The sequence below is a fragment of the Typopeltis vanoorti genome, chromosome 9 (genome assembly GCF_054136105.1).
Source record: "Typopeltis vanoorti isolate ZY-2024b chromosome 9, IOZ_Tvanoo_1.0, whole genome shotgun sequence".
Lineage (NCBI taxonomy): Eukaryota > Metazoa > Arthropoda > Arachnida > Uropygi > Thelyphonidae > Typopeltis > Typopeltis vanoorti.
This window is the reverse complement of record NC_143557.1, coordinates 47,709,357-47,722,124: the sequence shown is the minus strand read 5'-3', so window position 1 is coordinate 47,722,124 and position 12,768 is coordinate 47,709,357. Positions and strand designations below refer to the sequence as shown.

Sequence of the window (12,768 nt, the reverse complement as noted above, 5' to 3'; positions counted from 1 at the left end):
CATTAGGAGGATAACGGAAGAATGTATTAGATTATCTATGCAAATGTTTAGGATTAGATGGGAATTTGGAGATACAAAATTCTACAAAATTATAAAATTGGAAAATACATTCATTAATAGTTAATGGTGCGATGGAACAAGTAAATTGTTCCGTCGCAGACAAAAATGAGAACAATTGCAAAGAAATGTTATGTTCAAGTGATTCAAGTCATGATATTAGGTGCTGTCGTTGCCATCTAACTCGAGACGAATTGGAACTTACCGGTGTTACCGAATGTAGCAGAATTCTGCTATATTGCAGAATTTGTGTGTCTAAAGCAGTGTATTGCCGAAATTTAAAAATACAGTATAAAATAGCGAACTTTTATTTTTTATGTTTTACGCCCCAAACCTAGTTGCGCCCGTGGCGGGCGCCTCTTCTGCCACGCCCTCATTACGGTACTGCACACATGAATATAAAAAAACATGTTTGGTAGCAGTTCATAGCAAATTAGTGTAATATCATATTTCCACTACTCAGGATTCTGATATTCTCTGTTGTAAAACTGCATATCAGCTGTTCAGCTCTGTTTTTTAATAATAGTAATAGTCTGTCATTCAGTTTTTATGTTATATAATAATAATTATCAAATTCCTGACATGTACCCTCAAGGGGTGTACAGGATATTATAATAGTGCTACATGAAGAACTTATATAATTACTAACTTCCCATCCAACAGGTTTTCCTCCAAATAAACCTGTTATCCATCAAGACTCCACCATTATCAGACCTTATATTTCTGTCTTTTAAGGCAATTTTTACAGTATCAGTCCACCTATATCTTGGTCTTCCTCTGGGTCTTTTTCCTGTCAACCTGATAGAGAACACTTGTCTTGCTAATCTTTTTTTCTCATTCTGTTTAAGTAACCATACCCACCCCCCCTCACGAGATTAACTCTGCTAACACATTCCTGGATGAAAAAATGTCGAGTTCTTTCCTAATATCCTTGTTTTTAATATGATATTGCCACTGATGTCATCTGTTCATGTCGCTAATCTTTCTTGGGACTCATATCTGCAGTCTCTAGTCTTTGGTCAAGTGTTTATTTCTAACCCAGCTCTCTCCATAAGCTAAAATTGCTTTGAACACTGTCTTGTATACAGCTAATTTAGTATTTTGACTAATTTCTCTCTTATTCCATATTATTATTATTATGTGACACCTCCATGGAGTCCAAAGACTCATCGAGGGAGAGTGTGCCAACTACTAACCGCGCTCAGACTTGCTTAACTTTTTGCGAGCCATTAGTAGCAGAGGCTCTACCAATCGAAACCTTTGCTGGCAATTCAGTTGACTTCTTACCATACCAGCTTTGTTGATTCTGTTGTCTATTAGCGTATTTAATAGACAACAGAATCAACAATGCCTAGGTAGCTGAAATGTTTTACTTGTTCTGTAGGTTCTCCATTCATGATGCATTTGATATTTTCATTGTTTCTGCCTATTTTCATACCAAATTTATTATAGTTTTTCAATTTAGTACAGAATCTTGCAGACTTGTACTGAATATTTAAAAGTATAACATCATCTGCATAAAGTAAAGAGCTGAGATTAACATCTCCAATTTTTATATCAGGTTTAATATCATTTCCTTCATAATGTGATCCATATAGATAATCAATAACAGAGGGGATAATGTATATCCTTGTCTGACACCAGATTTAATGTCAAACTATCTTCCTGTACTTCAATTCTAATGCTGACTTACAACTCAATTAAAGATTAAGTATTGCTTGATACACTTCCCCGTTGACACCATATAACAGTAGTGTTTTTAATAGGTTTTCTCTTGGCCTTTTGCAGGTTTACAAAACTTAAATATAGATGTTTGTTAAATTCCCATGATTTTTCAACTATCCGTCGTCATGTGAAAATCTGATCCTGATTTTTACTTTGATTTTCACTCTCTGTTTGACCTGTCAGCTTGTTCTTCACCAAGCTTCCCTTCCACAATCCTTCTCAACCATTTCTCAAGTATACTTGCATAAATCTTAACAGGAACACTTAGTAGTGAAGCACTTACATTCAATTTTATTTCCCATTTTGTATATGGGTAGTCTGAGAGCTCTACTCCAGTCATCTGGAATTTATCCCACTGTCCAGGCCTCCTGAACTATGCAGTGCAGCCACTGCAAGACTTTTATACCTCCGTACTTGATCATATTATTATTATTATTATTATTATTACGTGATACCTCCATGGCGTCCAAAGACTCATCGAGGGAGGGCACCTACTCCACCAACTACAACTAATCACAACTGCACAAATGGCATCTACTGCCCACCACCACTGTTATTTCCACAGACAATCGCAAACATCCATGCTCACGGCGGGATTCGAACCTGCAGCCAAAGGTTGGAGAGCAGATGTGCTCACCACTTGGTCAACCAGGTTGGCATATCTTGTTGAATATCATCTACTCCTGGTGCCTTTTGACATTTCAGGCTTTTAGTGGCTTTTTCTACTTAAAGTATGGATACGTATTTCTGATTGCATGCCTTTTCACTGTTTTTTTTATCACTCTGCTGTCACTGCTTGTTTCATTTATGTATTTATGGTTTAAGCCAATATGAATACAATTTGGTCCTTGGTATATAATAAGATTCTCAGAAAAGTGTCAAACAGAAGTGCATGGTAGTTAGGAGTTAAAAAAGGGAAAAAAAAAATTGTCACAAGCCAAATGACAATAATGTCAAAAATTAACAGATATATTTTCACAAGCCATTTCATAGTCACATGATGACTTCATTTGTTAATGTCGATCAACCAGTCTTTCCCCATCATTGTTGATGCAGGTTGATTCTGCACAACTTGAAGAAATGCAGTTATTGGATTCTACAAAAATATCTACACCACAAGCTTCTACATCAACATCATCAATATTTAAAGATAAATCAGAATGCAGAGTATACGCCTGACGTTAATCAGGCCATTCCATCAACTTCACAGTATTCTGTTATTTTCATGTACAAATTGAAAATTTTTTGCTGGTAATCTTAATTATATTGTTGCTGTTGCCTTATCATCCTAATCTTCAGATGAATGAGTAATTTTTTTCTCAAAAAAAAAAAATAAATAAAAAATAAAAAAAAAAAATAAACACGATACACTTTTTCATTTTTTTTTTTTAAAGTTTCATCCAAAACAACCCAGCTTTATTAGGTAATTTTTGAATTATCAGAAATTACAAAAGAAATTTTGGACATGTCCTTCTGGTAGCAACAAATGTAGTCTTAGAAACTGAAGCATTGAAATACAATTTAAAGAAAAATGGACTGGATCTCAAAAATATTCCTGGGGAAATTGGTTCAAATAACATACAGTCATATCCAAATATAAACATATATCTATATATATATATATATACACATATATAGCAAAATGTATAATTATATGTATGTAATGTAACTAAGTTTCAGTAAGGAAATACCGCGAGTAGATATATTACTTACTATCATAATAATGGAATTAACTCACATAAATTATGCTTTATTCGTAGAATTTTCGCCTGAGTATTACAGGCATCATCAGTAGAGGTACAAAGGCTAATTAAACAATAACTGTTATATTCACAAAGTCTGAACAGTCTGGACTTGCAGAGCATGTCATCAACACCAGACAGAGTTCAGTGGAACAAGACAAAAGTCATTCACAAAAGTCTGTTCCTAATGGAACGGCTTTACAAAGAAACCACGTGAAACGTTACTTCACTCCCTAACCTAAACAGATCCGATTGTCTACGTCTTTCTCCCTTGTGGGAGATAGTACTCTATAAATTAGCAAATCTTTCCTAACTTGTAATTGTATACACATATATATATATTAAAGGGGGAAAAAAAATTTTTTTTAAAAATAAATTTAGGAAATTTAACCTTAGGTACTTAGGTGGCGCTTTGTGAATATAACAGTTATTGTTTCATTAGCCTTTGTACCTGTACTGATGATGCCTGGGTATCATCAGTACAGGCCTTACTTGCCTTAGTATCCCATAATGCAAAGTGCACATCCTTATGGACATGTATAATACTATGCCTTATGGGCAGGGTCACTACCCTCAGGCGAAAATTCTACGAATAAAGAATAATTTACGTGAGTTAATTCCATTATTATAATAGTAAGTAATGTGTAATGTAACAATGGAAAGTATTCATTATTTTAATGAAAGATATTAAAACATTGTAATCTTCATTTTCATATTTTGATCCCAAGAATATTAAGAATATTCAAAATCATTTCTGAGATAATGCCTTTTTTTTAAAATTAAGCGAGCTATTAAAAATAGCAACGATATCACAAAAGAAATATTACAACAGGGCTGATGGATTTTGCAAGAAATGAGAGCAAAATTTTTATGTACTATATAGAAATGTTGGCACTGATGATGATGATGACTGCAAAGAAACTGTTATTACTGCTGGTGGAAGTTTTTCCACTGATACCAGAGGAATTATACCATAAATTAAAGATTCCAAGAAATTATATTCTTGGTTTAATCCTTTATCCATGTGTAAGCAAACAAAGTTTGCGCATGAAGTAATTTCAGGACTGGGCAACCCGTGTATAGAGGCTGATGACTTCACATTACTTGCCTTAGTATCCCATAATGCAAAGCACATATCCTTATGGACATGTATAATACTATGCCTTATGGGCAGGGTTACTACCCTCACCAGTTTCTACGTTTATTGAGGTCTCATCAGTGGGAGCCAGACTCAGGCTACTGTTAGATCGCAATTTCTTCTCAATCATGTTTTATTGTCTTATAACTCTCTCTCGTTAGTATTTAATTGGTTGTAGGCTGATATATCAATCGAATATGAAGAAAATTTATATTATACTGCGCCACTTCATATTCAACTGTACTAGGTTATAAGCTGATTTTAGGCCGAGGTTTTTATGTTTATTACATAGGGTTCCTGCTGAGATTCGTATTATTTTAATAAGCAGTGCAATGAAACAATCAGGCAAATACAAGATTCAATTCAAACAAAATTATTTAATGCAGTGTCACATAAATACATCATAAAACAGCATTCCAACAGGGACATTACAATTAAAGGAATACAAAACTCTCATTAAGATTCTAGTATACCACTCAGCTGAGCTCAAACTTTATAATTAAAGATTATATTTAACAGATTTTATCCTTCTTGCTACAAAGGACTTCTATCATAACTTTACTCTGATCAAGGTTATATTTCAAAACATTTAAATATCAAATCAGTTCAAGATATTCAGAATTCACAACTCATAAACCTTCAGACATTTATTTGTAATTCTCTAAGCTCAGTTAATCAAAATTAGTTCTTGTAAGTTCGAGATTCCTAAATTACAACAAATATGCTTCTCAATATTCTAGTTGAGTAAATGAACATTTAATTCAATAAAATAGCACTTGTCACTTGAAGAGGGTGGAAAAGTCTTAGCACATCACACATTAAATCTTGACTCGCTGAATGCAACAACCAGGAACAATTTATTTTCGGCGGAATTAATTTTTGTTACTTCTCACTAAGTATAGTATAGGTAATCTTACCAGAATATAGCTTCATCACAACAACAATTTTTAAAGTCCTTGCTGACTTTTACTTTGTAGTAACACAAACTTAAAAGAATCTTCCATTTCCGCGACTGATTTATGGACTCGGGAGAATATAACCTTTATGCACTTGGTTTAAATTATCCACCTATTTCTTCTTTTTCTTATACATATTAACCTATTTCTAGCACTATTTCACTCTTAGGCATTAGGAAGTTTTGGTAAAAATCCAACTCAGAAAAAGGTAAGTTAAATTGCCCAGCGATTCCTGGTCCTTAAAATTCCGTTTTTGGCACGTCAAAATTCCCCTCCAGTCTCCAGCGACCGTTCTCTATACTCACCTCTTCGATTCCCTCCTTACTTTCGTTTTCATATCCACTCCTTCCTTTTTCCTGCCAAAACTTGTTCTCACCGGTTTAGCTCATATCGAACTTGTTTTTCCCAACCAATCAAATGATATCACAAAGAATCTTCTGGATATATTAAAATTACATACATTACAGTTTCTAATATTATTATTAAAAGAATAAAGCAAATAAAATAAATGACACTTTAATAGAGAGGCTTTTCATGCCTATAATATATTTAAAAATTACATAAATAAAATTAACTAACAAAACTAAAAAGGAATTCCTGAATAACATTTTATAAGCAAGAGACTAACAAAAAAAAATTTAAATAAATCCTGCTTATGATATGGTAGGTCTTGTTAATTATGAATGAAGTATTATTAATTATAAATATCTTCATTCACAATTTAACACTACTTATATATGGAAATATGATTTTTCCGTTACTTCAGGATCTGGCTTCCACTGATGGGACCTCAATAAAGGTTGAAACCGGTCTGGGCAGTTATCATTCCCATAATGCGTAGCATTTATACATGTCTGTAAGGATATGTACTTTGCATTATGTATACTAAGGCAAGTGATGTGAAGTCATCAGCCTCTATATACGAGTTGCCTAGTCCTGAAATTACTTCAGGTGCAAACTTTGTTTTTTTACACTTGGATAAAAGATTAAATCAAGAATATGATTTCTTGGCATCTTTAATTTATGTTATTACTGCTATTGATGCATGCATGCATCAATAGCAGTAATAACATACATTTATAAATAGCAGTAAAACATAAATGTAAGGTTTTAACTAAATTTATATCACACATGTTGGCATACAGAGGCATTTTTTCATCAAGTAGTATATATTAACTGATCTTCAATCTTTAGGAGAATGTACTCAGAAAAATTGTTAAATTTTGACTGAAATAATCTTTTCTCTAATATTATTGTATTAAAATAATGTGGTGCATGACATCATCCAGTAAGGCTAATAATAAGTAATAATAAGTAATGTTAAATCAGTAAGTTTAATGGTAAGATTGGTAAAATTCAAGAATTGCTATAGATGAAAATTTCCAAAGACCCATGAAGAATGACATCATTCTTCATTTTGTCCTTTGACATCATCAAGGGGACAATATGATTTTGTGAAGGATAGGTCTTGCCTTAGTAATTTGCTTACTTTTTATATTCAGGTGATAGTGGAGTTAGCTAAGGATAATGGCTACTCAGTGATATTGCATAAATTGGAGCAAATGGTGGGTATGGATATAAATCTGGTGATTTGGATTAGAGGGTGGCTGATAAACAGATATCAAATAGTGAACTGGGAGGAGGCAAGTAACCAGTGCTGAACCACAGGGCTCAATACTTGGTCCTGTGTTGTTTAATTTATATTTCAATAATATAGGAAATAATTTGATAAGAAATATCCAGTTGTTTGCTGATGATGCTAAATGGGACAAGCAATGATAAATGGCAGTGATATAGAGATCCTGCCGAAAGACTTAAACTAGCAGTATAGGCAAAGATAAAGGCTAGCAATTTAATGTGGCCATATGTAAGGTGCTGCACTTTGGGAAGAGATCAGAAGCTGTGTACTCTATTGCTGGAACTTAACTACAGGAAACTGAAGATGCCAGGGACTTGGCAGTGATTGTGGACAGAGAATTGAAGTTTAGAGGGTATATTGTGAAGGTAACCAAAACAGCACATCAGATTACATGGTTGAGATAGGTTATTGTTCCCTTAATAAGACCACATTTGCACTACTGCACACAGATCTGGATTCTGTGGTGATGAAGTTGTGAAGAGTGACAAAGATTGTGGCAGGTCTGTGGAATGCTCCTTATGAGTAATAAATTGATTGTCTGTAGTCTTCAAAAATTAGCTGATAGATGAAAAAGGGGAGACATGGAAGCATTTAGGTTATTAAAGGTATTTTATTTGATTGACAGTGAAGACTCTTTTCAGTACAGGAAAGAGGGAAGAGAACAAGGAGTCACCAATTGAAGTTGTCTAAGGGTGTTGGGGCTAGGTTTTTTGCTTGGAGGATGGTGAATGAGCTTAAGGGGAAGGTATGATAGGAACTGTGTAAATGAATGTATCATCCATGATGGGTTTTCTGACTTCATGAAGATACCTATATAATAATAATGAATTTGGTGGATAAATAAAGTATGGATGAATGAAATTAGGCAGGTAGTGCAGGGGAAAAAAATTGCTATAGAAGAGATATATGGTAAGGACAACAACTAAATTCATATAAGTATCATATGCAGGCTAGAATGTGATGACCATTGATGAGGAAAGAAGTTTAGTATGAGGAGATAGGTCAAGAAAAATCCAAAGGAGTAATCACTGCTGAGTCATTTTGCTGCCACCATGTAGTTGAATTATTTAATGAGCAGTCTGTCAATATTGCATATTGGTAAAAGTGATGTTTAAATCCTGAGATAGGGAGGGGGGAGGATATCAAAGGTTCTAAAGAACCTTTAGAACTTTAGCTTTAATGTTGTATATTTTTAGGGAATGTGTAAAGGAGCCGACTGTACCCTTGCTTTTATCATTTATTAAGAGTCATTAATGGAGAGGGTTCCAAAATATTTCAGTTTAGGTAAAACAGAGCTGCTGTACAAAGTGGTTACAAAAATGGTTTGCAGTTATAAACCATTTGGTACATGTACATTTAATGTATTGTAAAGGTTGGCTAGGACTGTAATACTAAATTAGTTTGATAGATATATTGTACGTTACTCCCATTTTTTTCTCTGTTGACTGATATGTGAAGGTCAGCATTGTTTATAAAGAGGGGATTGGTTTTAGCAATCTGTTTGCATTTTATAAAAAACTAAGGAATCTAGATATTTTTGGCCTTGCATGGGCATTTGACATATGGAAAGTTGATAGAGACAGTAATAGCTTGGTCTTCTAGATATCAGTATGTGTTAGGAGGGGGAGCGCAATGCGCCAAGAAATAAGGTAACCATTGCATTTCATGGACCATGACTATTCATTTTTGTTGATATATTTTGTGATTTCAATTGCATATATCCAGTTGTTTGCTGATGATCAATACTCTGTCACATTGCAAGAATTGCAAACACCACAGTATAACACCTGGACTTCATGCATGTAATCTCCTCATTTCCATGATAATAAGGAATTTCTAGAGAGGGTATACAAGGAATACTTCTAGAATGCTAGTTGAGGATAGGTTTTGGGATTATAAAGTGCACTAGCTTAATAGAGACTGATGGGATTTTACCAGATTAATATTATCCAGAGAGTAGAGAGAAAGAATGAGAGACCATCCCCATTGGATGTTATTATAGAAGAGTGTGGTGAGAAATTGATTTTTTATATTAAGAGGATGAGCAGAAATTCAATGCCAGAGGATTGTGAATATGAAGTACAAGTATGTTGCAGGTTGAGTTGAATTTTGCAGTGAGTCTGTTGACTGTATCATCTGCACAGCAAATTGTATGTCTACAGTGAGTAATATTATTACATGACACCTCCAGGAAGTCCAAAGACTCATCGAGGGAGGGTACCCACTCTCCAGATCTCTGTCTCTCCACCACTCAATCTGCCAGCTGCAACCACACCAGTGGCATCTACCACCACTAGTATTTCCACAGACAATCACAAAATTCATGGCCACGGCAGGATTTGAACCCACAGCCTTTTGGCTGGAGAGCGGATATGTTAACCACTCGGCCTACCAGGCAGGCTCTTTTGATTCAGTGTGTGTCGGGGGGGATTGTATTGTGAAATTAGATATCAGGATGTCATTAATTTTCAGATAATAGCTGAAACTACAAATGACAATGAAACAATCAGTTTCTGGAAGTCAAGGCAGAGTTTGGAAAGGCTGCATATTAGGAAGTCATATGAAACTTACTGCAATTATTTTAATATTAACCAGTGAAGACTGTTGCTAGTGCTATTAAAAAATACAGTATTGCAACAATGTTGTACTTAATTATACTATTTTGAACTTCAGGTGATACTACTCAATATGACATCAGAATATTAGATTTAAATAACCTGTGAATCCATTAGTATGCATGAATTCTGTCTATATTTCATATTATGAACACATCATTATTTTTTTAGACAAGTATGACAGTAATCCTATAGTTTTATTAATTGAAATGCATGGAAATATATTTGAATTGTACAAACCATTTGTACTACTCAACATTACAGATTTCTGTTACTCTTTCTCTTACTGTTCTTTATAAAAATTATTTCAGGAAATGGTACCAAGAAGTTTCGATAGATAGAAGTTAAATAAAGTAGCAGTGATAATCTTTAATAATAGTGGTTTTGCCATGCCGTGACATAACACCAAAAGGGTATTATCATTTTCTGCAAAAATATTTTATTGTTGACTGCAAGCAGGAACAGCATATCCAAGGCTAAGATTCCTTGTATCCGAAATCAAGGTGAAACTTAATCTTCAGCTGGATAATTAAGGATCTGTGTAGCATTTATTTGACAACTGTGACCTTTGTACATATTTCTGTTTACTATAAAACAAATGTACATTTTAATACACTTTTGTGTAGTTGTATATTAAATGCTAATTACAAGCCACTTGAGATAGTGTTTTGTGGCATAATTGTAAAAATAAATTTGTATAAAAAAAAAGGGAAAAAAAAAAGAAAAAATTATTGAATTTCAGATTACGCTTTTTGTATTTACTAAACCTCAGACTAGACTTTTGTAACGTGTTGTTTCAAGTAACATTTATAGTTCAAAGAATTATTTGAGAATTATGTAGACTGACAATTCCGTTGTTATACAAGTTTGTACAGTTTGTAAAATATTTTTTTTTTTTTTTTTTTTTTTTTTATTATATATTAAGTAAAAATAGGGTATATTTATTGCTTGTTATTAATCAATGTGGAGAAAAAAACCTTCTGAAATATTTTGAACAGTGTACAAATTCAAATTGCAAGCTGAAATTGTAGTCGGTGTTTTAATTAAAAAAAAAAATTTTAGCAATTTTTTTTTTCTTAGGAAGTAAATAATGTTGTTTTGCTGCTTGTATACAGAAAATATGACTTCTGCATTTATTTAGCATTCACTGTATCCATGGGTCTAGCTTCCATCGAGGAGATCCCAATAAAGGTTAAAACCAATCTGGGCACTGATCCTTCCCACAAAGCATAGCAATGTACACATCTGAAAGGTTCATTCTGAAATATATTCTCTACATAGAATTCGCCTTGCCGTGAAGATAATTCATGCACAGACTTTTGTTTGCTCATGCTTGGGTAAAGGATTAAAAACGTATATAATTTTTTTTTTCAGAAGTTTATTTTTTCCTTTATTATTGAAAATATATAATTCTTTACTGTTCTGAAAAATACCTGTAATACAATTTTTATTTAAAGGACATCTGCAGATTTATACAACTGTGAAAGCATCTAAATCCATGAAATTAATTTCTCAGGCTTATTCTGATTTCGAATTACATGTGTGCACTTAATATCCTAATAATTTTTGTATGTTTGTATGATATGAAGCTGTTTAGCAGTACTGTATAAACCATGTTTTTAATAAATTATTGTAATTTCCGTTTTTGGTTGTCTTTTTAAATCAAAATATGTTTGACCCTAATGGTGCTTAGTGTAGTGGATATATGCCAGAGAGAAGAAATATGTTGGCATTAGATTTGAATGTTCTGAAGATGATAATTTTTTTAGGAATTTAGATTGTACAGAATGTGAAAAATATGGTTGGTGAGTTAGAACAACAGTAATGACTGGCTACTGTAGTTTCTTAATAGGTTTAAACAATGGCAGCAGAGTTGTAGCAATCAGTAGTAATCTTCTTGCTCGGTCTCCTCATGTCTGAGGACTTCTGACTCTAGTCACAATGTCTCTCCATTTCTTCCTATCTTTTGTTGCAGCAGTGGCCAACTCCAAAGTAAGTCCAGTGATCTTTTTAATCTGGTCCAACCATCTTGTTCTTGGGTTTCTTCTTTTTCTTTGTCCTTCCACTTTGCCTTGGATGATAAGTTTTTCCAGGTTGTCATTTTCATGTCTTGAAATGTGACCAAAATATATCAGAATTCTTTCATTTACAATGTCACATAGCTGCCTCTTGATTTTTAGTTGACTGATTATACTTTCATTAGATCTTTTGTCCATCCAGGAGACTCTAAACATCCCTTCTCCAGCACCACATCTCAAAGCTGTCTTGTCCATATCCTTCTTGCTAAGTGTCCAAGATTCAGCACCTTAAATGAAAATCTAAAACACCAAACTATTGACCAGTCTTGATTTCATGGTGGTAGAAATGTTTCTCTCTTTCCATGTTTTCTGCATTTGCACAATTGCTGACCTCGCTACAGTAATTCTCCTTTTAATTTCTGGTCGACATCTACTCTTGGTGCTTATTAGGGCTCCAAGGTAAATGAATTCATCCACATTCTCAAAGTCAGTGTTGTGGGCAAAATTGTCATCTTTGGCCATGTATTTTGTTTTATCAAGATTAATTCTTACACCATATTTCAGGCTTTCCTATTCAACTCTTTTAATGAGGGACTTCATTTCTTCTTTGCTGCTTACAATAAGAATGGTATCGTCAGTATACTTAAGATTATTTATCTTTTTGCCACCAACTGAGAAAGGCACGTAACGTGCCCGTTACGTGCCTTTCTCATAATGTATTCTCCGTAAAGATTGTATAGATCAGGGGAGAGTATGCATCCTTCTCTCACGTCTTTCACGACATTGAACCATGAGACATTTTTCCATCCATTTTAACTGCAGCCTGATTCCTTTTGAGGAATTGTTTTAAAAAGTGTGTCAAGTATTCTGGGATGCCC

General features: G+C 33.7%; 1 protein-coding gene across 3 annotated transcripts in view; it reads left to right on the top strand.

Annotated features, from left to right (window-relative positions):
* LOC150103019 (casein kinase I-like) overlaps positions 1-11,516 on the top strand; it is a 282,371-nt gene extending 270,855 nt beyond the window's left edge. For all 3 annotated transcript variants that reach the window (XM_090398511.1, XM_090398509.1, XM_090398510.1), the window contains one exon: positions 10,184-11,516. In XM_090398511.1, coding sequence (XP_090254637.1) covers positions 10,184-10,213 — 30 coding nt within the window. In that variant the 3' untranslated portion in view covers positions 10,214-11,516. The remainder of the gene's footprint in view (positions 1-10,183) is intronic.
* Positions 11,517-12,768: the final 1,252 nt, after the last annotated feature.